The sequence below is a fragment of the Magallana gigas genome, chromosome 5, assembly GCF_963853765.1.
Source record: "Magallana gigas chromosome 5, xbMagGiga1.1, whole genome shotgun sequence".
Classification (NCBI taxonomy): domain Eukaryota; kingdom Metazoa; phylum Mollusca; class Bivalvia; order Ostreida; family Ostreidae; genus Magallana; species Magallana gigas.
The window spans coordinates 5,863,032-5,890,859 of NC_088857.1; the positions used below are offsets into that span (position 1 = coordinate 5,863,032).

The 27,828-nt window shown below is 33.3% G+C and overlaps 3 protein-coding genes across 3 annotated transcripts; all 3 read right to left on the reverse strand.

Moving 5' to 3' along the window:
• Window positions 1–737: 737 nt before the first annotated feature.
• On the reverse strand, window positions 738–7,645 carry LOC109620474 (uncharacterized). Its single transcript, XM_020073040.3, has 7 exons — window positions 7,419–7,645; window positions 6,688–6,795; window positions 6,424–6,469; window positions 6,043–6,197; window positions 5,815–5,868; window positions 4,916–4,975; window positions 738–1,294 (listed from the first exon to the last, which is right to left on the reverse strand). Exons 1-7 carry the CDS (start codon window positions 7,567–7,569, stop codon window positions 885–887), a joined length of 984 nt encoding a protein of 327 aa, XP_019928599.3. The 5' UTR covers window positions 7,570–7,645; the 3' UTR covers window positions 738–884.
• A 1,029-nt stretch (window positions 7,646–8,674) lies between these two features.
• LOC105342485 (uncharacterized) lies at window positions 8,675–12,283 on the reverse strand. The gene is made up of 8 exons (XM_066085763.1): window positions 12,169–12,283; window positions 10,933–11,083; window positions 10,694–10,804; window positions 10,532–10,607; window positions 10,086–10,240; window positions 9,862–9,933; window positions 9,676–9,741; window positions 8,675–9,580 (listed from the first exon to the last, which is right to left on the reverse strand). Exons 1-8 carry the CDS (start codon window positions 12,181–12,183, stop codon window positions 9,198–9,200), a joined length of 1,029 nt encoding a protein of 342 aa, XP_065941835.1. The 5' UTR covers window positions 12,184–12,283; the 3' UTR covers window positions 8,675–9,197.
• Window positions 12,284–19,544: 7,261 nt separating this feature from the next.
• Window positions 19,545–27,287, reverse strand: LOC136275684 (uncharacterized). Its single transcript, XM_066085391.1, has 9 exons — window positions 27,204–27,287; window positions 26,254–26,502; window positions 25,864–25,974; window positions 25,595–25,667; window positions 25,329–25,510; window positions 24,998–25,090; window positions 23,977–24,069; window positions 20,933–21,028; window positions 19,545–20,474 (listed from the first exon to the last, which is right to left on the reverse strand). The coding sequence occupies exons 2-9, from the start codon at window positions 26,480–26,482 to the stop codon at window positions 20,080–20,082; spliced, it is 1,272 nt and encodes a 423-aa protein (XP_065941463.1). The 5' UTR covers window positions 26,483–26,502; window positions 27,204–27,287; the 3' UTR covers window positions 19,545–20,079.
• Window positions 27,288–27,828: the final 541 nt, after the last annotated feature.

A 27,828-nucleotide genomic window follows, 5' to 3' on the forward strand; every position in this document is an offset into this window, starting at 1 on the left:
ATACATCAGATTATTTTCGGTAAACAGTCGACCGTCTGATTTACCAAAGCCTATGTAAAAAATCAAAAAATCCAGGCGATAGTTTCCCATGTTACAAAGCATAGGTAATGAAAATGAAACGAAAATCAAAACAAGCTAACATAACACTACCGTCAAATGTAAAAATTGTCAACGCATTGAAATATTTAACCTCAATTTACTTCACAAAATCGGTACCAATGGATCTTGCATGTTTCAAAGATTCCCTTCGCATGCGAACTGTTGCACAGCAAAACGAATTCATCATTGTCAGATCGACCCATTTATCGTACGTCAAACATGGCTGCGTCTAGAACTTCGTTTCAGAAGTATGGAATACCGAACCCGAAGTTATAAACTGATTAAAACACGCCTTTCCTTAATTATTATTTTCGTAATAACTCGGATTTGGGAAAGAATTTGTCCATAATTTTTGCAATTTATATTGACTTTGCCATAAGGATTGTTTATGCTAAATTACGTTAAATTTTACTCCATAGTTCTTGAGAAGAAGATTTTTTAAAATGCAGCCCCTTTTTTCTAAAGTTTTGAGGTTTTGTCCGCTTTGAATAAAGAGCTGTCTTTCATTTCTGCAATTTATATTTGCCTTCCCATAAGGATGTTTTGGGCCAAATTTGGTTGAAATTTATAAAGAAGTTCAAAATGTAAAAAAAAATTACAGACGGACGGACGGACGTACGGACGACGGATATAATGTGATCAGAATAGCTCACTCGAGCTTTCAGTTCAGGTGAGCTAAAAAGTGGAAGTACGGTAATACACATTTAAAGCGTATCTATTATACATGGCACATAGATCATATTATATTCAAACATTAATCGCTAGTGACCTTCAATAAATTATTTTCAACTACGCATAAATCTTGTTGTTGCTTTTTTGAAAAAATCATATTGAAGTAATCGAATTTGGTATTTTTGCCATTGATTTTCACTAAAATACAAAACAAAGTAGGTTTTTGGTACATCTGTCGATGCTTTAAACATTTCATTCATTTTTGAAGGCGCTTCTTCTAAAAAGGATAACATATCCTCTATTGGTTGACGAATCAAATACAAGGATGCATCTTCTTCCTGTTCCCATTGAACAAGAGGTGAAATATATCTTGATTCACCAAATTTTCCACTTTCTTCAATGAGTTTCATTTTCTTCCCAATTCCGATTTTGTCATCAGAGATAAATATCAGCACGCCATTCTTTTCCAGATCCTCAACGTCGGAAATGTGTTGGTTACTGTGTGGGTTACTGTCAGGTTTAACTGTAAGACAAGAGGGCTATGAACTACAGCGCTCACCTGAGTAATCTTAACTATAACTCAATGAGTAACAGCGACTGGAGTCAAAGACATTTTATTGCAAACAATTGAATCCGAAATGCATGTACAGCACATTCAAAGCACCGCACAAATTCAATCTATTTATTTCAGCTGATCTAAAGCAATCAGCAACTTCTTAACAAAGTTGTGTCAGCTAACTCATTCTAGTTTAACTCAATTTAATATTATATTTGTTCACCTAACGAAAAGAAATATTCATATTGAGAAAATACAACTTGCTACAAAAAAAATGTAAATGGTTCCACAAAATAGAGAAATGATAGACTGGTTCACTTCATTGATGACACGGCGCTTGCATTCGTAATCAACGATAGCGAACCAGTAATTCATTGAATAAGTTTTAAAATATTTATGCCTACCTAAAGTTAACTTCAGTGATAATAAAAAATAAACCTTATTATATATTAAATATATAATAATATATATTATAAAAATATATTTACATCTACCATGTTTAATTTCCTCTTTTTCTTACGTAAAAATATAGTCAATTCATAGCTCTATAGAAACAGCCAAACTGAAATTTACATGCCCCATTTCTCGATTGGTTAAAATCTACAGCGGCTGAAAGTGACAGGACTGAAACTGACACGCCCTGTTTATCGATTGGTCTGAATCTACAGCGACCTAAGTAAACTCACGGACTGCACGAAATAATCATGATGATGCCAGACTCAAAGTCTCACAAGAGACGATTTGGCTGTTTCTTTTAGCTAACGTACTTACGTACATTAACAGTAATTTAGTGAATTTTACTAACTTTTTATAATCAATTTATTAATTAGTTAAAGAAAGATGTTAATATAAACAATAAAATGCTTTCTTTGATGATTCATGCGGGTTATGAAGGTAGCGATCATTGCAGGAAAAATAAACAAAACCCGCTAACGCGGGTTATGTATTTTTCCTGCAATGTCGCTACCTTCATATCCCGAATGAATCACCAAAGAAAGCATTTTATTGTATAAATAATTCAAACCTATTCATATTATTTCAAATACAATGTAGATAATAACACTATATATTCATCATTACATGTACGACCTTAATGATCTTATGCCGTGTTTCTGTATGGTGTAAATTTATTTCAAAAATCCTCATATTTGCGTCAACTTCTAACAATTTTACACATTTTAACATTACACATTGTAACATTGCAAGTTACATGTTGCTATATAGTTATTTGCTTCATAAGAACTTCTTTTATATATAATCCTATAATTCATCCCCTCTCACCGCCTCAATCGCACTTACAGGGGTAAAGCAATACTTATCTTAGAAATTGCTTCAATTACTTTTTTTCTAATTTTACAAAAAATATTACAAACTTTTGGTTTTCAAAAGTTTACGTGTTGTATCTTCCTATCATAACCGACTTTGAACTTTTTAGGACCCTTTTCTGACCCTAAAACACATTTTGAACAAAATTAAATACTGTGGAATCATCAATTTTCGTGGGGGCCAATTTTCGTGGATTCCTGAAATTTTATAGGTTCGTTGGGACGTAATTTCCTGTATTTTCTTATACCTACAAAACGAAATATGACTTTATAACCCTAATATACTATTCGAGGAGGATGTTAATTCGTGGATGGGGTACCCACGAAATCCACGAAAATTCAGCCACCACGAAATCTAATGATTCCACAGTATACAATACCCCAAAACCTTGAAAATTGCCGGATTCAATGATAATCCGCTTTTGAAAATAAGCAAATTCTTGCATTGAAAATTACTCAAAACATATTCCTGTTTGGAATAAAGCCAAGCATGACATGACAATGCTATTTAGGAAATATTTTTTAACTCATAAGTGCTTTTTCTTTTGCAATATCTTAAACACGGTATAATTTCATTTTAATTATTAAATTATTTGATTATAAAAATTTCATAATATTTATGATTAGATTCAAAATGAAATGTTACTAATTTTAACTTCTCTGTCGTAATGTTTTCTTGGAGTAGGAGCACGTCTAGTAGTCGCCATTGCTAAAAGCGCACTGTTTTAAAAACGGATGTCCAGATATAAAGAGGCCGGAACACTTTTAATTTAACTTTCTCAGATGTTCAAGTGGATATATTTTATATTAATAGCTTTCTTGTCATTCATAGCATGTTAATTTGGACAGTTTTTAACTATTTTCAATGACAAACTCTGAAACAAATGCTTTGTTAGATAAAGGAACACATACATAAACAATTTTATGAAGAAAAAATATATATATTAACAGATCATTTTTTTTCATTTAAAAATCTAAGAGAGGGCTCGATGGTTGCTGTTTTTAGACTGTATTGATCTTCTTTTAAATAAAGAGCTATACATAAAAAATATAGGAAAATATCAAAATACAAAATGCAAAATATATGGATTTCACTACAGTTTATAGCTTAACAAAGCTATCTTAAAAGCTACGTCAGGTCTGATGATTTGTTGTCCATTTAGTCTCCTTAAGAGACCGATGAAAAGCTTAAGTTTCCCAAAAAAAATCATATTTTACTACATTGGCTTTACAACAAACAGGTGTTAAATGATTCAAAACAATTACTAACTAGCAATTTATTCTTTAAACCATTATTAAATGGTTAAGGTTTATAATAAGGAACACATTACAAGAACTGCATTAATACCAGACTTGTTACGTGGCAAGTCTCATGAACTTTAATTCGAGCAATTCTGGATTTATTACAAACATAGCAAGGCTATGAAATTTTTTTTCCAACCAAGAATTCTAAGATTTCTGTTAAAACATCAAGCTTGAAAACCATGTAGTGCAGTATTTTTTTAACGGCCGACAACATGTTCCAAACATTATTTTCTTGCTTCATACCGATTTCAAGTTCCTTAACGCACAAATTATTCCAATATCAACATATTTTGCAAGTGTTCTATACTCTGTCCCAAGATATTTTGGATTCACGTTTGGCTTAATTGTTTGATATTTATAAATACCTCAGGATCCAAACGATGTTCATTCAAAAGTATGAAAAATTTCCAAGATTTCTCAGTCAAAACGCCCCTGTTAGCTTATCAGGTTTCAATACAATGCTGAAAAATGTGATGTCTACGGAGATTTTGCATTGCAGCAAGCCCGGATGATAACGTTGAAATATTGCGCGATGTATTCCGAGTGTATTCCGAATGGAGAAAAGATGTAAACATTCCCCATTATAAATCTCCGTAAGGAATCTGTTTTCGTTCCTGTGAATTTTTCCGAGTGAAAGATGATAATGTGTCAATGAAATTATCTTGGAAAATATCCCTTTCAACTATTTCAATTGCACTTCTTTCACAGGTAAGTGTATTTTTATTAAAAATCGTCCAAATGTGAATCCAAAATATCTTGGGACAGAGTATAGTACATATTTTTAGTTTTAGAACAGCTAATCTAAAATAATATTATGCAAGTTTGTGTTAGTGTTTTTGGATTTTCTATACAACTTAACGTAAAAATACTTCTACAAACTTCTGTAGTTATCAATAAACTGAATGTGAGTTTTTACCATCTGATTAACCTAATCCTAATCCCAAGTTGTCTTACTTACCCAAGCTTTCTGTTTTCTTTAGGTTAATTGCTGTTTGATGATTGCTGCTATGTTGATGTTCTAAAATTTAATACAATATGTCTCACAACTGTTTCTATTTTTTTATATCTATTGAGTACCATTCGATTTGGAGGTCTGGTGTTAAGTTTCGTAAGTGTATTCTCAAATGCTTGCATGTTTATTTTCGAATTATATTCTAGACAGTTTTCCTAATAAATTATAGACAAGTAGTTCCACATATTTTTTCAAAATATACTGTATTTTTCAAAACATTACTTCGTCTCTGTTACAACTGAATTAAGCATTAACTGATAATTGTACAAAAACCATTATTTGGTCCCATAACTATTTCTTTCTTTGATTTGAACGGTAATTTAAGGTAATACTCAGCATCTGCAAGTGTTGACTCCTATTGATTTCAAACGTTTAGTATAAAATTCTGCATAACCAAAATGGGAGGTTCTTGACTGTCAAAAATTCATTTACTAGGTAAACCAGATTGACAGTCAAATTGCTATGATGTTAAGATTTTTTAAAAAGTAAATCAAAGCCAGTCCTTTTTGCGGATAACAATAAGTCATAAGGGGATAGAACAATGCTTTCCTTTGTTTATATCGTTTTGTTTTTCTTAGTAGTAGTAAAACACCACTAGTTCACGTAAAAAGACTTGTAGTCGTGCTGATGTTACAAGAACGTGCTTGCAAGCTAATTTAGTACGTATTTTTGGATGAATTTAATTATATTCCGGGATACATTCAGAATTCAAGAAAGAAATACATATATGATTGATACTGTACGTTATAAAATGATGTTAAATTCTCTTATCTTACATTATTTACATATTTGACAACACGAAAAATTATGTGTTATCCGAACAAAAATAAACATGAAAAAATTACCGTGTGCTGTTAAAGGAACGCTGTCGGGGGTGGATCTCTCAAAGTTGCTTTTTTCTGTTTGTACAGAATGGTAATTTGTTTTTTAAGTACTGTTGACTGTGAACAGTGTTTGAAAAAATGAGATACTTGTATGTTAGAATAATCATATATACAAATGTTTCTTTTTTAAACTATTATCGTTGTTTTTCTGATTGATTAGATTGGATATTTTAAGAAATGATAACAAACCGCTTTCCCTAGATGTTTGTCCTCTCTTCTTGCGGTTCCGGTAAATACATATTCCAACACACAAAAGTATCAATAAAACCAAAGCAACAGAAATTATGATATAATACACGTATGTAGGGAACTGCTCATTTGCGTCGTGATTTCTTGTAGAGGAACTGCAAAACCAAATGAAATAAATATAATGTCAGATAATTCATATATAATTTAAGACATCTGGTATAATCATTAAATCAACGACTACAAAACAGTATGTTCCTTCTGTCTGTCTGTCTGTCTGTCTGTCTGTCTCTCTCTCTCTGTCTCTCTCTCTCTCTCTCTCTCTCTCTCTCTCTCTCTCTCTCTCTCTCTCTCTCTCTCTCTCTCTCTCTCTCTCTCTCTAACCTTATAGTTGTAGTCGCCAAGCTTGGTTTTCTATTACAGATAGGATCTAAAATTAAATAGGCGAATTTTGTACAAATTTTAATATAGTGAGAAAAGTTATCTAAAGCTACTTTAAGATGTACCAGCATAGATTCTATTTAAGATTACTGTATTATAACATATAGGATGGTAAACTCTCAGCCATTTTAGAATTTAAAATTTGAAATTTAGAATTTAAAATAAGGAATATATAGGAAGTATCATATAAACCGTAAGAGAACGTACATTTGTAAACCTCATTGGACCAATATATCTCCGTTGGACAGCCAACAGACAAATGGCATGAAAATACGTCTATTTTGCCGACCTTTGAGTTGTATTCTGGGCACATTTCTGAAATGCATGAATCCTATTAAATCCTATTGAATCCTATTAAAAAGTTCAAATGTAATCGAAATGTAATTGCAATCAGGATTTATTAAAACTTATTAGATGGTTATAGGTATTTGTCATTTCAGGCATTTGAATGTATCAAAAGAATATAATGATGTCATACTACTGTTTTAAGTTTAATTGTTGGCTATGTTCAATTATTCTGCAGTTTGAGAGCGACGGTCAAGGCACCCGAACAACGAAATCCCGCGCTCGCGAAATTATGTTATAAGAGTGCCGAGTTTTATTAAATTTTATAAAACGAATACCGATTTGTGCATATTTCGTTGAGGGTATTATCACCAAGCAAAATGTATATTTCACATGTTGCAAATATTGTCTTTAGTTTAAGCTTGTCTTATGTCCTTTTATAAAGATATTTATAGGGCTTAGTGGCCGCTGTTAGTGGCTGCTAGCTTCAGCCTGGTAATATTTAATGCAGCAGTTTGCTTATTACTTTTTGATATATATGAAATTCCAAACTCCCATAAAATTCCCTCATTCAAACATTTTGTACAACCATTCTATATACATGTTTTACAATTTACTCATACACAACAAAGGTAAACATGTGTATCACATACTTTCCTGGATCCAGACTTTGCCCAGACACTGTTCCGTTTCCCCGCCATCCTCCGTCCTCAGACAGTGGTAACTGTTAGGGTCCACACACTGTAATCTCTGGGAGGCGGTGTCCCACTCACTCTTGTTCTGGGGACATTGATGTAAATTCATTTGCACAATTTATTCCTTAAAATCCGTACTTTCGCTTTGAACTGAGGAACATGCCAAATCTTGCAAATGACAAGACATTTAATCAATTGCAAAATCGATATATTTTAAGTACGGGGTTTTAATTTGCATATCAGAATATCTAGTAGTACAAAGAACCCGTAAAATACGTTATATGAGATATTTTCCAAAAAACACACAAAGTTTTTGCATAAATCTTTTTTAAAGTTTATGTCTATCTGTTATTAAATTACATTTTATTTACTCAAGGCAGAAAATAATCGAGTACCAGCGTATTTTAATCAATTGATCCTTGTGCAAATTAACCTTCAACCATTTTAATATGTCTAACCTTTTTTTGTTTCTTTTTGAACAGATATACTTCAATAAATGGGCCATGACAATAATTCTTATTGGCATAGTAAATTCTCATATAATGTCGATTTCATGTTACAGTCCAGTGAAAAGAGAAGCAAACGGTTGGTTTGAGAAAATGTGGGCAAAAATTGTAAGGACAAATTTCATTTAAAAAAATCTAAAATGAATACATGTATAAAAGGTTTCATTCCAAAGAACACAATTGAAATTTCGAAAAGATCAACTGAATAAAATTTTGATTTACCTTTTCTGAACTGCTTTAACACATTATTCGTAACCAAATTAACACACTGCCTTTAACTTTATAGCTATCCACTTCTTTGGCTAAAAATGACTGTAAGAGGGTACGTACATACACATGAATTGTTTTTCCTTCAACTGGACTCTATTACCCACCGATGTTTATGCATTAATTTTACATCGGATTTGAAAAATGTGTTTTTAAGTTAATTTTAATTGTTTTCAATAATATATTTTCTGGAAATAAACAAAACGTCTTATAAAAGGAGTAATTAAAATTTCCGCTATTGGGAATAATATATTGTAATACGAAACAAATATTTTAACTGATTTCTATTGTATTTTCAAGTTTTCAAATGTTTTTGACTATTTATCATCAGAACTCACGACATATCTGGTTTTCTTATCTTTATGTAACAAAACATAATACAACATGAGTTTGATCAATATCGTGCTCTATTTGCATCATTTTTGTAGTCTTCTAAATCTTTTTTTTTTTCAAATTCGATGCAATATTTTTTCAAGTTGTTCATCATTTCGAACATGTTGGCAATATATAGGTCCCTGTATTATTTCTATTTTCTAGATGCAAAAAGATTGAATATCTAAAACTTATAAGTCAGAATAATACACGGGTATTTAGGATAACCAGTAAACAACCTGCACTGGTTAGGGACATGTTCACACGTAATACACGTAATCAATAATATTTTTGTTTCATTAAATGTATCTTTTGTTAAACTCAGACGGAATTGGACAGCAATCCTGATTTAATTGATACATGTATGTACTACAATCTCTATTCCAAAAGGTAAGATTGGAATAAACTTTACCCTAAAGGGGTTCGTAGGTCTTATACATATAAATTTACAATTACTGATATAAAGAACAAATAACACGAATTATAGTTTATATTACGACCAAAAATTTCCAAAATACAATTTGTAGGTTTGCATTTCTTAAAAAATCATCACACGAACACAGCATCTTTCCTAACACAAACTAGTACTTTCTCAGACAAAAGAAATATGTTGATCATGAAATAGAGCCATTTCTTGGAAATATTTTCTATGTTTTGTCCACAGTGTTAGCGGCATCTCTAAAATAAACATTGAAAGTGGTTGTTGGCCCGCCGCTAAGTAGATCTCATCCAACGCACCCCGCATCTTATCTATATCCGATGAATGTATCACGTGACGGAATACATCCTGGATAAAGTAAACTTTGGTCCATCTATCCGCCTTAAACTCATTTATATCCTTCACAAACTGACACTTGTCGTATCTGTTTTCGTACACTAGATGTTCGTAGGCTACAGCAATCTTGTCGGAGTCGTCTCCCACATACACAGTGATGTTGCCCTTGGGGGCAGGGGAGGAGACATCTGAATAGTGGTCTGTGAATAGAAATAAATCAATTAAATAAAATATTATCAATATCCATATATATGTCTCCTATACCATGTTTAACATAATAATAAAAATGTTTTACCTATGAACGGGCGTTTTTCAGCATCCAAAGAGTCCCTGTTTGTTAGGTTATTACCATTAACTGCATCTGTTCATTTAGAATATTCATTGCATAAGTCACAGACAAAACATACCTTTAATTATAGAGAGAAGATGTCCATGTATCCACATAGTATATGTTTTGGCTGGTTATGATATAAATAATTACCTTGGTTAATGAGATCATCCTGTTGGTTATGTTCTCGCTTTGAGTACTCAATCTTGATGTCGTGTCTATATTCTTGAAAGAAAAAATCTTATACAGTTATCTGTCAATGTAACTGTTGTAAATTAAATATTTGCATGAATGTTTTTACATTAAGCCACAATTTAAAAGTGATTTACGTGTAACTGAGGTTTGCATAGAGATAAAATTAAGGTAAAACCACTAACCTCTGTGTCTTGATCTCTTTCTTCTACACAGTATGAATATCAGTACCACAACAAACACCAGTGCTATAAGTATGACCCCTCCTATGATGTAGGGCAGTAAGGTCTGTATGTCGAGGCCGGAACTGCCAGGGGCGGTCGATGTATTGTTATGTGATCTATGAAAGGTACACGATTGACTTGAAACACAGACTGTGTTGTCCATGCACTAATTTCTGCATTGGATTGAGTACATTTAATTTCTACATAGCTGAACACTATACGGGGATTTTTCTTGTATATGTATTGCTACTACTGATAATAGGGAGAGGGCAAATTAAGTTTTTATAACTTGTGCCCAATCCCATTGTAATATATAATGCAATAAAATATGTTCAAATCAAATCACTACTGATAAATGCATTGGATAGAATACACCTGATTTCTACGGAACTGAATATATTACGTACACTGTTGTTTGCATGTCTACTACTATTATGTTGTTGGAATCCTGTGTCTGGTTTGTTTTCTGTAGACAGGTTGCATCTAAGTATAAATTTGATCATCGTTGTAATTAACTAAATTCAATGTGATTGTAAAATACAAAGAGAAGAAACAGTACATAAGCTTACACTGATATACGTCGTTGGACCAGTAGGTAACATCCGGGCATTCAGTGCTGGTACTTTGACATTTATCAACATCCAGCATCTTTAAATTTGTATTATATTCCGGACACATTCCTGCAAATATATGCAGCTTACATTAAATCTATCGAATACCAAAACCCAGTGTTTTCATTTCATTTAAAAAATAACTTGCAACACTTCATGATAAACTATCTTAGTAATTACCACAGTTACTAAGTTACCTGGCTGAATCCATGTTTTCTCCAGGCACGTTTCTATTAACTGTCCGTTTGATGTTTTCAGACAGTGGTACACGTTTGGTATGATGCACTTTGCGGCGGTGGAGGCTTTATCCCAGCTGTCTACATCATGGGGACAGGTCATATTCTGGCCCTGTAGAACAACGCAACGTTCTTATAACATGGTTAGTAAAATAAAGATATTAGGCGCCTTTGCATTATACGGTCTGTGAATAATGGTAATAATACATGTAATTGACAGCCCTTGCTAAGTAATAAAACTACAGAAGTTTCTTGGGTAACGATAAAATGCGCCTAAAGTGACTAATATTCATACGTAAAAGAACATATTGGAATTACATATTGAGGTTCAGTCCCTTTAAATGGTCTTTGAATATATTTATTGACTGGTCGAAACCTTCAGCAACCCACGAAAAATCACGGACTGCACGAAATAATTATGATGATGCCAGACTCAAATTCCATATATTATAAGGATTGGTTATTTCTTTCACATAACATTCTGATATATATATAAACAATAATTTACTTACTTTTACCTACTTCATGTGCATTCATATTTATTTCGACATTTTTTTTTTACATGAAAGGTATAAATATAAACATCAAAGCGCTTTCTTTGATGTCTTTGGGACTATGTATTTTTCTGCAATGTCGCTAAGGTTACTTCCCGCATGAACTGTGTTAGAAATGATTTTGTTTAAATGTGTGTACACTCGGGGTGTATTTACACATTTGCAGCACTTCTCATAGTACATATAAATTTAATGATTACCTTCGTGTTTGTTCAGCTTTCTAACATCTACCACTCCTTTTAATATATCTCCTCTTTGAAATGTAAATAGTCTCAAATACACGTTTATACTTACACCTTACCATAGGAGAATTGTTCAATGCGTGGTAATAATATATGATTGCATTTGTTATTTGTTTTAATCATGATATGATATTCATTTATTGTTTTCAACGTCTGAAAGTTCTTCATGTGTAAATAAACAAATACACGCTCTAAGCTTATTTTACTTGTAGAACATGATTACACACGAATTGTTTAGACATTCACCTAACAAGAGAACTGATAAAGAAAATGACTCACCGTTAAGATACGCGATGACTATCATTAAAACAAATGACAGTGAAATTGAAAAAAGACAGACATCGGCAAAAAGGATTTTCAAAATCATGGTGATAAACATATGACATTGAAAATCTACCTACCAAATACACCGCCATTTTCTTAATCGATCATTCAGAAAACTTTACAGAGCGATTTAAATGCCCACTGTCGCATGTTTTGTTCAGCCATGGAAATTTAATGCACGGCCGTAACGGATTTTAATCGCTGTCTATTTATAGATTTGGGGGTTTTCTTCAAAAGCTATGCAAATTGAACATACTATAGAATCACAATTATCAAGCTTGTAGCTATTAGATTAGGGATTTAACGCATTAAACGTACATCAATACAGAAATGAAATATCAACGAATATCGAATATCAACATTTCTTTTAATGCTGTGTAACGGGGATGAGAGATATAATAACGGACCAGACCGAGATTCGAACCCGGGCCCCCTAAATTATCTAGTCATGTGTTCTACCAACTGTAACGACGAAAAGTGATACCCGTAGGCGTAGAATATTGACCGAGTGTCATTATTCTACGTAGAAAAATCATACCTACTCAGTTGTAGAATACTTGGATTACATCGTAGAGATTATGGCCTTAAGGTCATTTTTCTTCGTGTGGGTTGTAGAAAAATGACCCCATAGAATATTGACTAAATTTTATTACATATTCTGTGTTAACTTGTTTCAGGTCCATTCTTTTTTCTTAGGGTGGATATAGGGATGGTGGTGATGGGGAGGAGATTAAGATGCCTGCTTGGTACTTAGATTTTTGCGTTGACCCTGAGGTCCACGCAGAAAATACATAAGCGAGGTTTAACCGGATGCTATGGGGAAAATCCAGTCTGCGCATGAGCTAGCATGGTTCCTGTGCGTAATGGAATAAGAGTACCAATGCACCGGATGTTGACATCAGAGAAAAAGTTATAGAACATTGTAACACGGAATAAATGGATAGGCGTCAGGCGATTGGCTGAATTCAGGTATGTAATTATTTTCATTTTAAAGCCAAAATATAAATGTTTGAAAGAAATGATGGGATGAGGGAATATTGCAGAAAATACAGAAATGCCAGAGGAGATTGTAGGAGTGGGGGTTAATTTTTTATGCAGGGTGCCATTTACTGCTGATCGCTGTAAGGTGTAAACAAGTGCGAATTTGACCTATAAACGCCACGGGACCATGTATTTTTTTTGGAAATTTCTGAAAGTGCTTAAAATGAAGTTTCAAATGATACCAAAGATTTTGCTGCTATTGTCATAGTAAAGTACTGAGAGGTCCTAAGGTTTGTATAGAGTTCTATGGGAAAATAATTGGTAGGCTTTTCCCTATAATGGAATGAGAGTACCAATGCACCGGATGTTGACATCAGAGAAGTGTTAATACAAGATTGAGCCGCGCAGAAAAAGGTATGGCTAAGGTGATTGGCTGAATTAATTGCTGAAATAATTATTATTTCAAAGTAAATTTATCACTGTTTAAAATAAATGATGGATTGAAGAAGTACTACAAAAAGTAAAGAAATAAGAGGTGTTAAAATAGGGGGTGGGTGTCAATTTTGGGACTTGGATTTATTTGCTGCGGATCGCTGTAAGTTGTAAAGAAGCTCAATATTGACCTATAAACGCCATGGGACCCTATGTATTTCTATTGATTTTGTGTTAGTGCTTGAAATGAACTTTCAAATGTGACCAAGGATATGTTTGTAAGTATAATAGCAAATTAACTAGCCAGGTGGGTTTAGGGTAACATTGAGCCCTATGGGAAATGAATTGGTACTCCTTTCCCTAATGGGTAGCTCATAGACTGGCAATGCCTGTCTGGTACGATAGAGACAGAGGACCAGTCTAGGGTAGCTCAGGGAACCAGGCTAGCACACGTTTATCTGAATCGGGATCGGGATTCCGTGCCATATGCACACATAAGTTCAAAGGCGCTGTAATTGTAAAGTAATTGTAAAGTTGTCGGTAAACAGTATATACAGAAACAAAGTATACGTTTAAAGAAAGGCATGTGATATGAACTATTAGTATTATGAAATGAGTTAATGTTAAGCCGAAACTACAACATGCATCAACTAGCATAATTTGCAATGTTTTGTTGTTTTCCGAATACACATGTAACTTAACTTTACTTTTATAGTAGGCGAGGCTAGAGCACTTCCCGATTAAATCTTTTTAAGCATTTAAGTATGATTGAATAATTGTGTTACTGTATAAAAGTTAAAATCTCAAGAAAAATGCATCAAAATATGAAATTTTTAATTTACACAAAGCTGTCACTGCATAGTTAACAAAGTAGTGCGAATCGTAATGTGTGCGCAAATAGTAGAATTCACCGAATGCCTGATACTATACATGCAAACTTCATTCATAGATAGATCATAATTATTTTAGAAGTATGAATCCTTTAAATTCTGAGATAAAAAGTCAGGGCTATATATACATACATGTATACGTAATACAACGTACAAATTTAGTGGTTAAAAGCAGAGGGCTAGAGTCGGTGGAATCTCTGATAATCTCTAGGTGTCACAACAGTATTAAATTTTACTATATATTCTTACCAAAATTTCATAACTTTACATACTGATTAAAAATTCTAAACGAACTTATGGAAAACATCCTCTTGACATCTTTTTAAACAACGTTTCATTTACAATTTTCTAGCAAAATAACACGTGCATCCAGCAAGGCGTGAGACTTTGTTTACCTCGAAGTTACACATGTGCTTGAAAATCAAGCCCGGGCTTTTTCACCCCCCTCCGGAAACAACATGCATCAAAAATTCAAATGACCTAGCATTATTACAAAAATGGGATAGTTAGGCCTCTTACACATTGTTTTTCATCTCATAAAAAAAATCAGCTCCTGTCGCGTGCGGAAACGCCCCGAATTCAAAGGAAAATTCGGGAATTATTTTGGCTCAGCCATATTTTTGAAATACTGTTATGACACCTTAAGGCTTTCACGTTTTCGCTGGAAACACATGCAAATGGTCCACGTATTGTAGTCCTTTTTTTTAAAGGACAGCAACTTGTTTATTGTATAACCTTGTACGAATAACCAGCTTGAGTTAGCTTTTCTAATTACTTGTCATAGTCTATCATCATTATTTCAGTCTGGGTTTTTTTAATTTTTCAAATATAAAAAGATAAGATACATATATTATTTTTTTATTAAAGTACAGTGTTACACCATGACTGAAAAGGAACGATATCAATCTAAATAAACAAAAAAAAATCTCGTACAATTTGTAAACAGGAATTGATACCAGTAAATTTAATGGGGAATAGAAAATTATTCATCACGGTCTCTATCACAATGAGAAATTAATTATTAACAATCAATCTCATCAAATGCGTGAATTTAGAAAATTTGATCCGGGATTTGGGGGGAGTGGATATTTATGGAAAGGGGGTCGAGGCCTATTATAGGTAAATTTAATAAGTGACCTATATAGCTAAATAATTTTGAATTCCCCATCCCTTAGATCCGCGATCGATTGCATGCGTTATCTCATTTGGATATTTTCACAATCAATTCTTTATTGTTACAACAGGCTTAAAAAGAATGTATTTGAAAAAAAAATACAATGCTTGATTTTAAAACTATTTTAACAACACAAATCCAAAAACTGCGAATTTAGAATCAAACACAAGAAACAGAATAAATGATTTTGCATGAATTTAAAATCGATATCTGTTGTAATCAAATTGACATTAAGAATGTACTTGCAAACTTCTGTATATAACGGTGAAAACAAATTGCAAAGAAACAATCATAAGACACTGAAAAGAGCTTTGGCGTTGACTTTGACTCCATTTGAATTTAACTGTAGTATTTAAAATCGACATTTGCATCTGGTAAATAATACGGGCATATTCTTACATGTGTACATAACTTTAAACATAACTTGGATTTTCCATATAAGTGTCCCAGGCAATATTACTCATTTTTAGCATTCTAAAAGTAGAAACAACAGCTACTTTTTGTCACCGTTCTCGAAAAAGTGATCTCTGTTTCATTAGAATTATCAACATAAGACACCTAAAGCCACCTAGTGTGCTGATTCATGTGCATTGCACTTAAATAAGTAAAATTCAATAAAACAATCAAATATGTAAATAAAATATGAAAATAAAAAAAATTTGTAGAGGCCAAATTGGAGGCCAGGCCAAAATTTGGGACCAAGCCAAACTGAGACCAAAAGTCCTCAATTAAAAAAAATTGTTTTTGTGTATTTGTTTTTAAGTTTTTAATTACAAGAGTTGGCCACTTTGTTTATGGTTAAACCAACGCAGTCGAATTCCCAACCTCTCTTCCCATGGTAACATTTTTAAGTTTACAAGTAAAAAAATGAATTTATAAGGAGCTTCTTTGGAAGCAGATAAAAAATTATAGAACAAATTCCTAAATTGCCCTCTCCCACGCATTACGATTTTGAAAACTGGCAAAACGTGTTTTCCTTTTTTTTTCTTTTTTCTTCTTTTCGCTTGTCCTGACTTCGGATTAGTCTATCCTATTTCCTTTTTAAAAAACCGATGCTACGTGCCTGTACTAGCACAACTTTTTTGAGATTATAATGGCAGCAATGCAGAGTTTGAAGTTTAAGTCATCCGACATTAAGTATAACGTTAGCGCAAAAAGTGATAAATCTAAAATCCAAAAGTCATGGGAGAAGAAGGAATAGACACACTGAATGAAAATGGGTTAAGAGTAACAGAGATGTGTGCTTTAAACAATCTTGCCATATGTGGAACTCTCCTCAAAACACCTTGACATTCATAAACTCACATGGGAATCTCCTAATGATAGGGATAAAAACCTAATCGACCATGTAATGGTAAATGGCAGATACAGGAGATCAGTATGCAATGTCAGGGTTATACGTGGCGCAGATGTCAACTCAAACCACAATCTAGTGATAGCGAAAGTAAAGCTGAAACTCTGCAAAAATACAAAACCATCAGCAAAAATCAGGAAGATGTACGACGTCAGCAGACTTAAAGATCACAAGGTATGCAGAGGATTCCAACTTGAAATCAGAAACAGGTTCCAGCAACTATCAGGTGAAGAAAATGATATCAGCCGAAACTGGACACGGATGAAAGAGATATATAACGAAACAACGGGAAAAAAAACTTGGACCTGAGGACAAAGAAACATAAAGATTGGCTTAATACTGAAACAAACAAATATATGAAAGAAGGAAACAAAAAGAAGAAATTGGAAGATCAAACTAAAAAGGAATAAGAGAAATTAAGAGAAATATAGAGCAAAGGACAAAAAAGTCAAAAGAAGAGCATGCAAGAGCTGATGAAAGAAAAAACTTGGAGGAGCTGAAAATGCAGCAAAGTGAAACCACCTCAGAGAAGAATATCAGCTGACTAAACAGCTTTGCGGAAAAAAGGAGCAGGACAAGTGGCATAAGATCGAAATATGGCAAACTACTCATTTAGGAGGGAAAGATATTAGAGAGATGGCAAGAAAAATTTAGGGAAGTACTCAAAGTTCCAACAGAGGCAGCAGAACTCCCAGAAGGATGTACTGACCAGGCTGACGGACATAGAAATTGATACATCACCGATAAGAGAAGAGGAAGTTAAAAGAGCAATACTAAAAATGAAAAACGGAAAAAAGCCCCGGAATATATAACATCAGCGCCGAACTGTTAAAAGAAAGTGTAGCACCAACAGCACCAAAACTAACGGTATTATTTAACAGAATCATTGATGAACAGGAGATACTATCAGACTGGAAATGATCACTCATCGTCAAAATACCAAAGAAAGGGGATCTCACTATATGTGACAATTAGAGAGTACATTGTAATATCACTACTATTTGTTCCTTCGAAAGTTTTTTTGTGTAGAGTAGTGATAGACAGAGTTAGAGATGGAATAGAGGACAAATTAATGCCAGAACAAGCTGCATATAGGAGAGGAAGTGGCATAACAGAACAGGTTTACATCTTAAGAAACATACTAGCACAGTCCATAGAATGGCAAGCACCTTTATACATAAGCTTTATAGACTTCAATAAAGCCTTTGACAGCATAATAAGGGATGAATTGTGGAATATATTCAATCATTATGGAATTCCTGATATATATGTTAACATCATCAAAACAATGTATGACGGAAGTACTACATGTGTTATTGAAAACGGAAAAACAACTGACTGGTTCAAAGTTCAGACCGGAATGAGGCAGGGATGTGTCATGTCTGGGTTCCTTTTCATCATTGTGGTCGATTGGATAATGGGAAGCACCAACAATAGGAAACGAGGTATACGCTGGAAATTGATGTCCACACTAGAGGATCTTGATTATGCCGACGACCTGGCCTGGATATCCAGCAAATATACATATAGCGCCATACAAGAAAAAACCACCAGGCTGAAGGATGTCGCGATATAGAGGACTAAATATAAATATTAATTTAAAAAAACATGAGAATGAATGGAAAAAGAAAGATGCCATCAGCCTAAACAGCATAGAAGTTGAGGAGGCGCAAACATTCCTTTACCTCCTACCCACAATAGACAAGACCGGAGGGACAGAAGCAGATATTAAGAAAAAATTATAGCTAGCCAGGAGTGTCTTTTCATCCCTGAGCAATTTATGGAAATCAGCCCAATATAGCACTATGATCAAACTGAGAATATTCAACATCTCTGGAAAACCACCAAAAAGATGAGGAGAAGCTTGATAAATTCCACCGGAAATGTCTTCCGAGAATTTTGAAAATACACTGGCCAGACAAGATATCAAACCATCAACTATATGAACAAACAGCAAGAACAACTCAAATATCAGAACTGCTGTGACCTGGGCTCCTGAAGGAAAAAGAAGGCGAGGAAGGCCAAGGAACACCTGGAGGCGTACAGTGGAGAAAGAGAGAGAAAAAGTTGAAGAGAGGCTTGTTGTCAGCGACTGACGTAAGTGGCGTCTTTTGTTGCTCGTCTTCATGCATCCTCCGGGGCACGGTTAGGAAAAGTAAGTTAGTATAATAATGGACCTATTTAGCAAAGCGAGCATAATGCATAATGCAAACAGGGAACGCTTGCGAGCACATCATAATGCTTATAGGGGGGGGGGGGGGGTGCCACAACCCTTAAAAGGCTCAGCAAACGTATCGCCTTGAATTTCCTTAATTTCTATGTAGTTTATAAGTGAGGTCAAAACTCTATGGGGGTCAGTTTTCCACGTGTTGCGGGTCGTAGATCTACAGATCTGGAATGGTTTTCTACTATAGAAAAAGGACCCTACTTGTCATAGAATACTGACCCTGGGTCAGTTTTCTCCGTAGAAATTTGACCCCCGGGTCAACATTCTACGGGGGTCAAATTTCGTCATTACACCGGTATTTGAACTGGTCTGACCGTCACATCCCTCCCCTTTAAACGATCTTTTCCCTCGAAGATCACCCTAGGCTCTTCCCCTGGCAGGATCCCCCCGGAGTTATAAAACTGTGACACATCTGGCATGTATGTCATTATGTACTCCTCTGCCAAATGTTGTAATTTGCTATATTGTTTTAAACTGAAGGTAATTCATGATGAAGTCGAATCTGGGTTTTTTTTTATTGTCGAGAATATATCTTCATTGACAACATTCAAACACACAACACAATAATACAAGAATTAGTTTGGAAAACTTAATAAGCCAGCAATATGAACTATTTCAACAGATATCATTTAAAAATCAATTTTTTGTGTCCCAACCTATTAGAAATACGTTGATATCAAATAGTTACACACATTTCAGTTTCATACCTATTTTTCATTCATGATCTTGGTTTTGTGTTTGACAAAGACAGATCACTTACTTCTACTCATATTGTTCGGTTAATTTTTGAACGATATTTAATCTTGTGCAAGTCTGTGTGCCCCAATCGGGAATATAATAGGAGGCTCCTTGATCTCTTGTTTCAAGAATTGACTTTTTGCTTTTTGACATCAGCTAACGACCAAGAGACGTATGTAGAAATGCATACCATTAGGGTGCGCTATGTGTTATTGTTTTCTGTCTGCAAATGTTCCATCTTCCCATATCATTTAATTTTGTATTTTGTGACCAAACGTTTAATGGAAAAACTAAAACAAATTTCGTTCTGTTCCTTTTGATGGCTTGTAGTATCTCTAACTGTGTTTTACGCAAGTCAGTTTCATTGTATTCTCCATCTGACGGAATCCAGTCTCTAAATACATAATTTCCCTCTGTCTTGTTGTACGTCCATTTTTGAAAACTATTTTCCATATCAACTGCTATTTCAAGTTCTTTCATGGCTGCTTTTTTCACGATGCTTTCATCTAAATTTGTATTTCTCCCAGGTACCAAAATTAGAAGAATATAAACTCCATGCATCTCCTGCATCAAATTCATGGTCAAATCTGTAATCAAATATAATAAACGTTAATTGCTCTTAAAAGCTAATCATCGGCTTGTAATGAAGCAGAATATTTTCATCGTTCTGTACAAACATTGTAACGTCATATATAACATAGTACATCAATACTTCTCCTAATGTAATGTAAAAACTTGTTTTGATCTTATCTATCATAAAGATTTATATGCATTTTGCAGCAAAACAAATGTAAGAAAAATGAATCTTGTATAGTTTCTTTCAAATTTCTTAAATAAATGTTTTACTAATAAAAGTGATTATCTTGGATAAAAGTACTGAAAGAGAGAGAGAGAAAAGAAAAAAGATAGAGAAAGAGTATATTTCGTATGCTCCTAGACCTCTCTCCAAATTCCACACCACAAGATAATAAGCTGTACATTGACCAAAATAAACCACTTAATCAAAGATAATTACGCATTTTTCCTGTAATGAATAAATCAATACCTATCAGTTCTTTTTGTGCATTGGTCTGTCCTCTGTGCTCAGATTGCTGTGTCTGGCTGGCTTTTGGGGTTTCATATAAATTTATATCCATGTCATCTTAATAAACAAAAGTTTTAGCTTGTAAACATATTTGAAATAGCCATTTAGAACTTATACAAGTATAAACTGAAACGTGCAGCTTACGGATATTTACGACAGTGGGGTTAGAGTTTATAAAATCGCTATTCAATCCCTTTATCTTTGAAGTACAACAGTGCAATCAAATTATTTCCAAATCATTTTGTTTTCAATCTAAATAGAAAGAACTGTCATTTGATATTAAATTTGGATTCGAATTGTTAGCTCACCTTAGCTGAAAGCTCAAGTGAGCTTTTCTGATCACATTTTGTCTGTCGTCCGTCTGTCCGTCTGTCTGTGTGTCTGTCTGTCCGTCTGTAAACTTTTTACATTTTGAACTTCTTCTCTAAAACCGCTTGGCCAATTTCAACCAAATTCGACACAAAGCATTCTTATGGGAAGGCAAATATAAATTGCAGAAATGAAAGACCGATCTTATGTCAAAGCGGAGAAAACCTCAAAACTGTAGAAAAAGGGGAGTGCATTTTTAAAAATCTTCTTCTCAAGAACTACTGAGTCAAATTCAACGTAATTAAGCATAAATAATCCTTATAGAAGGGCAAATAAAAATTGCTAAAACCATGAGCTAACTCTGTTTCAAATCTGAGTTATTACGAAAATAATAAGAAAGAAAAGGCGTGTTTCAATTAGTTTATAGCTTGAAGTTCGGTATTCCATACGGAGTCAAGTGAAGTTGTACCCCAACCGGCTCGTACTCAAACAGACTAATAATCCATTGGTCCGGTCAATGATACTTGGGTTGTAAATGTAAAAGATAATCTGTTAAGATTAGGTTTTGATATAATTAAAGTAATTAAGAAAATATGAGATTAAAGAATGTAGATTTTTGAAAATATATTGTCATCACCTATAAGTTTGCCACAGAGATCCCTATGGTATATCAACATTTGAAAGAAAAATTTTTGTTTACATGCACTCTTTTCTTTAAAAAAACGATTAATTAGCTTGACAAATTTTTAAATTCTTTTCGCTCTTTGAAGGAAGGCATAATATTATAAATAAAGTTATTTTTTTACTCGATAATATGAATACAAGTCTGTTGAGCTCTGAGTCAGTTTGGTTGCAATTTGAATGTATTTCTTCCATATTTATAAAAAAGAGGTTCTTTGTTTAAAGCAGCCATGACGTATGATAAACGGGTCGATCTGACAAACATGAATTTGTATGTTGTGTGAAGGTAATCTTTGAAACATGCAAAATACACTGGCGCCGATTTTTTGAAGAAAGTTGAGGTCAAATATTTCAATGCGTTGACAGTTTTCACATAAGACGGTGTCGATAGCTTGTTTTAATTTTCGTTTCGTTTTCATTATTTATGCTTTGTAACCTGGGAACTATCGCCTGTATTTTGTTGATTTACGTATCAAATCAAACAGAGATTTCGGTAAATCAGACAGATGACTGTTTTCCTGCGCAAATTAAGCAAAATCTGATGCATTAACAAAGTACAATTCATTCTATCGGTAATTCGGTGTAATAATTTGCGTAATGGTTGATTAACGCAATGTGCTTTGTTGAGATGCTCAGAATTTTCTCGACTTTATTCAGTTTAAAATGAGTTTAATGTCGCTGACGGAAATATATAGGTATATATATGATACATTTTGAAAAATAAATTGTGCTCTTTATTTGTTATAGTGCATGTTTCTTATGTTTAATTGTTTACATTTTCTATTTACTTACCATATTTGAGTGTTAAGCTTCGCATTATAAGCAAGATACAGAGCTTTGCTCACAATTCTATGTTTGTACACAGTTCTGAGGCCATTCTTTTTTTCTTTTTTTCATTTTAAATGCTGAATAGAATGTAATAAACTCATGTGAACAAAATATGACTCAAACCTAGCAGAATTGTGAGCTCTGTATCTTGTATATAATTCTACATTGACGCTGAAATTTTGGTTGATCATTAAAAATGTCTCGCTAAACGTTAAATACTTGTGCAAAAAAATTAAAGGATGATATGCTGTAACTACTCCCTGGGGCCCCCTCTTTATACAATGAATAATATGAAACCTACGTCAATTTTGATAGTTTTTCAGACACGAGTAAAGAAAAACCACACTGTTAAAACAGTTTCCATAGTTCTGACACATTTCTGTAACGGGGATAAAGGCAGTATCGCTATTCCTAAGAAAATATTACAACCGAAAATCATGGTTTGTAGCCATTTCTTGTTTTTTAATAAAGATAAAAATATTGGGTGGGCCTTAGTAAAATAGAGTGATATTCCATTGTATTTATCAATCAAGTGTGAGTAAGGGTATAAAAGTCACACGCGTTAACGTCAGGTAAACAACAGTCGTTTAATTATAATGGGGAAGACACCTTAAATTTTTGAATGTTTTTAATTTGAGGAACTGAGCGCATTGAGGTACAATAATCTTTTTCACATCTATAGGATTTTTTTAAATAAAATACAATAACTATTATAAAAATATCTTTTAAAAAGAATACAATATCAAACAAGTAGTTGAGGAAGAAATCTACCGATATGCTCTCATATATTTTGATCGCTTTATAAAGTGGAGGGGGGGGGGGGGGGCAGAATGAAAATATAGGCAATTTGAAGTTAACAGTGTGCCCCTACCAAATGTTCAATTTTATATCTTGCGTAGGGTTTTCTTATTTTCGGTAAAAATAGTATTGCATAAAGGCACAATGACAAAGATAACGTTTATGGAAAATAATTGTAAAATTCGAATACTTTCCAATATTGTTTTTGTTATTCTACCGAGGGGCCATATGGCACAATATTTTTGAACGCCAATTTAAAAGTCATTGTTGCTCAGATAAGCGATGTGGCCCCATTGGGCCTTTTGTTTTAAAGATAACTTCAACCGAAACGTAATCGGAAATATTATACTGATTCATACAAAAAAAATAATAAGAAAACATAATATTACTTCCAATTAGTGCCTCCCCTTCGCTGTTTTCCCTTCTCTGTTCAGAAAGCTGTATAGGGCTGTCACTCGAATTCCCATTTATATTCCCTGTATCTGCAATTAACAGCATCTTTCAACCATACTGTTGATAACTTTGTTAATAGAAGAAACCTACGTAAATTTTGATAGTTTTTCAGACACGAGTAAAGAAAAACCACACTGTTAAAACAGTTTCCATAGTTCTGACACATTTCTGTAACGGGGATAAAGGCAGTATCTCTATGCCTAAGAAAATATGACAACGGAAAATCATGGTTTGTAGCCATTTATTGTTTTTTGATAAAGATGAAAATAATGGATGGGCCTTAGATAATAGAGTGATATTCCATTGTATTTATCAATCAAGTGTGAGTAAGGGTATAAAAGTCACACGCGTTAACGTCAGGTAAACAACAGTCGTTTAATTATAATGGGAAAGACACCTTAAATTTTTGAATGTTTTTAGTTTGAGGAACTGAGCGCATTGAGGTACAATAATCTTTTTCACATCTATAGGATTTTTTTTAGATAAATACAATAACTATTATAAAATATTTCTTTAAAAAATACAACATCTAATAAGTAGTTGAGGAAGAATGTACCGATATGCTCTCATATATTTTGATCGCTTTACAAAGTGAAGAGGGGGGAGGGGGCTGAATAAAAATAAAGGGAATTTGAAGTTCACAGTGTACCCCTACCAAATGTTCAATTTTATATCTTGCGTAGGATTTTCTTATTCTCGGTAAAAATAGTATTGCATAAAGGCACAATGACAAAGATAACGTGTATGCAAAAATAATTGTAAAATTCGAATACTTTCCAATATTGTTTTTGTTATTCTACCGAGGGGCCATATGGCAAAATATTTTTGAACGCTAGTTGCTCAGATGAGCGATGTGGCCCCATGGGCCTCTTGTTTTAAAGATAACTTCAACCGTAACGTAATCAGAAATATTATACTGATTCATACAAAAAAAATAATAAGAAAACATAATATTACTTCCAATTAGTGCCTCCCCTTCGCTGTTTTCCCTTCTCTGTTCAGAAAGCTGTATAGGGCTGTCACTCGAATTCCCATTTATATTCCCTGTATCTGCAATTAATAGCATCTTTCAACCATACTTTTGATAACTTTGAAAATAGAAGAATCGGTAATGCGTTTCCTAAGGTTGAAAAAATATTTCTCTGCCTTATTTATTAAATTCCTTTTACACCACAGTAAAACATTTGATTAAAATGTCTCCTTATTGTGTAGTTCTTAAATAGCGTTAAACATTTTGTTTTCAAATGAAAAAGTATAGCGTTTTTTCAAATCAAGATATGGTTTTAACCTTCGTTTCTCCTGTTGCGTTTCTTTCTTCGAAGATATACAGCAATTAGTGAAAGTATCATGATAATGACTATTAAAATGGTTATCGCTGTTGCTGATATTATTATGGTGACGTTTTCCTGGTCTTTATTTTCCTCAGAAGTTGTGTTTGCAGACATTTGTGGAATGGTCGAAGTAAGGAACCTATATTCAACAGTGATATATAGTTACTTTAATGTAGACATGTTATAAATGATAGAAACTGAGAGGTATGAACAATTAACTTACGTTGATGATAATATTGGCGTTAGAACAGTTTTATTTGTTGTTGTTGGTAATGTCTCTTCATAGCATATAGGGTCTATAATAATATATCGCTAATGAAAAACATACATACATGTACATTATTTAACTTTTTCAAGTAGTTTCATGCTTTCCTAGAATTGTTTAAAATGTCTGAATATTCAATTACAATCATTTGTCGTAATGGAAAGATAGACAATTACTGATTGAAAACAGTAAAATATTTCAAAGTTTCAAAGGTGTATTTTTCGTACATATGTACACTGCATTGGACCAAAATATTGTGCTAGGACAGTTGTTCCCATCAGATTGGCATTTAAACACGTCTATCCGGCGAACTCTGCTGTTAAATTCTGGACACATTCCTAAAAAGTGCAAAATATAAAAGAAACTAAGCTAAGTAAGTATCTAACAATTAACGTTAAGGGAAAACATCTCTATTTCTCTTCAACTTTCACATACTGAATTGTTAAATATCCTGTATAAGGTTAGAAAAATCGATTTAGGAATAAAAATTGATATAAGATGTTGAAATGTTTAAAATAAAATCAAAAATCAACCAGATATCATCGAAGTTTTATTACAACTGCCTTACAATATCATCTAAGACTAGCTTAATATACGATGTATAAGTAATGGAATACCATTTTGTATCCATACTCTCTGAAGGCATTGCTGTACCAAATTGCCGTTGTCATCTTTCAAGCAATGATAATAGTTTGGTTCCTGGCACTGCAGAGATGCACTTGCCTTGTTCCATTCATCTTGCGTGAGTGCACACTGAATTGCGTGGACATACGAAATGTGATGAAGAAGCAACACAGAGATGTACGGGTGTACCGTACTCAATTTGTGTTTCCGAAACATTAACATAATATTAATTTATGCTGGGCCTGTAAAAATATTTAAAAATACATATTAGAACATACTATTGAGTTATTTATACACAGTTAAGCTTACGAAGTCGTCTTATCTTTTATATTTCCAACGCAAAGGCTTGAATTTTATATCATCAACTTATGCATTGCAATCTTAAAACGACATGCAAATCTTTGTTGTGTTTAATTTGAAACGTGTTGAAACAAACCATATTTATGATCGATATAACAGTCTTCTGTTTAATTTTAATCTCTGTAAAAGAATTTAATACATTTATCCGAATATGTCTGAACTTATATTTTTGAACCATCAAATAATGAAAGCAGGGTAACAGTCAGAAGAATGGAAGATTAGGGTGTGGATTTCAAATCGAAGCTTATAATTCAAACTCGAAATTCTCTGACATGTCAGCCTATAAGTTAAGGTTCCTAGGTGACTTTTAAGGCCTAGCACTGTGTATCTCTTGTTTATAATACATGTGCATTCCTAGTCTGGTAATTGTATTTGATTATATACATGTTAAGCTGTTAACGTAAATAAGGATATGGTTTCTCAATTATTAAACAACCAATAAGAACACGTTAAACTATATTTAGATCACCAAACTAATGCATCATTCATAGAACTTGCATAAATCATAAAAATGAATTTGGATCAACCAACTTAGCCACCAGAACAAACAACGTAAAATTGAAGGAATGTTTATCCGTCTTACCTTCTACGCGGTTGAATACACAAATCCAAACGTTTCATATGGGTTTAAACTTGTTAGTCGAACACAACAGAGAAATTGCAAATACATGTAATTATCGATTTTTGAATCCGAAACTGAAACTACCGTAGGGGATTTAAATCAATTGTGTATTCTTAACTTACAACGCACTCTGACATTTATCCCACTGGTACGTAGTCTGGTAATTGTATTTGATTATATACATGTTAAGCTGTTAACGTAAAATTAATAAGGATATGGTTTCTCAATTATTAAACAACCAGTAAGAACACGTTAAACTATATTTAGATCACCAAACTAATGCATCATTCATAGAACTTGCATAAATCATAAAAATGAAGTTGGATCAACCAACTTAGCCACCAGAACAAACAACGTAATATTGAAGGAATGTTTATCCGTCTTACCTTCTACGCGGTTAAATACACAAATCCAAACGTTTCATTTGGGTTTAAACTTGTTAGTCGAATACAACAGAGAAATTGCAAATAATTATCGATTTTTGAATCCGAAACTGAAACTACCGTAGGGGATTTAAATCAATTGTGTATTCTTAACTTACAACGCACTCTGACATTTATCCCACTGGTACGTGATGTATTTAAGT

Bases quoted from the DNA above. Each gene is read 5' to 3' on its own strand.
- LOC109620474 (XM_020073040.3), bottom strand. From the start codon at position 7,569: ATGAATTTACATCAATGTCCCCAGAACAAGAGTGAGTGGGACACCGCC. The intron at 6,198-6,423 runs GTTAGAGAGAGA...TTGGTTTTGCAG, and splicing joins TTGGCGACTACAACTATAAG to TTCCTCTACAAGAAATCACG. The intron at 5,869-6,042 runs GTTTGTTATCAT...CTGTACAAACAG, and splicing joins ACAAACATCTAGGGAAAGCG to AAAAAAGCAACTTTGAGAGA.
- LOC105342485 (XM_066085763.1), bottom strand. The intron at 10,805-10,932 runs GTAACTTAGTAA...ATATATTTGCAG, and splicing joins GAAAACATGGATTCAGCCAG to GAATGTGTCCGGAATATAAT. The intron at 9,934-10,085 runs GTTAGTGGTTTT...TTTTCTTTCAAG, and splicing joins AAAGAGATCAAGACACAGAG to AATATAGACACGACATCAAG.
- LOC136275684 (XM_066085391.1), bottom strand. From the start codon at position 26,482: ATGTTAATGTTTCGGAAACACAAATTGAGTACGGTACACCCGTACATC. The intron at 25,975-26,253 runs GTATTCCATTAC...TGCACTTTTTAG, and splicing joins GAGAGTATGGATACAAAATG to GAATGTGTCCAGAATTTAAC. The intron at 21,029-23,976 runs GTAATATTATGT...TTGTTTATTAAG, and splicing joins AGGGGAGGCACTAATTGGAA to ATGACATGGATATAAATTTA.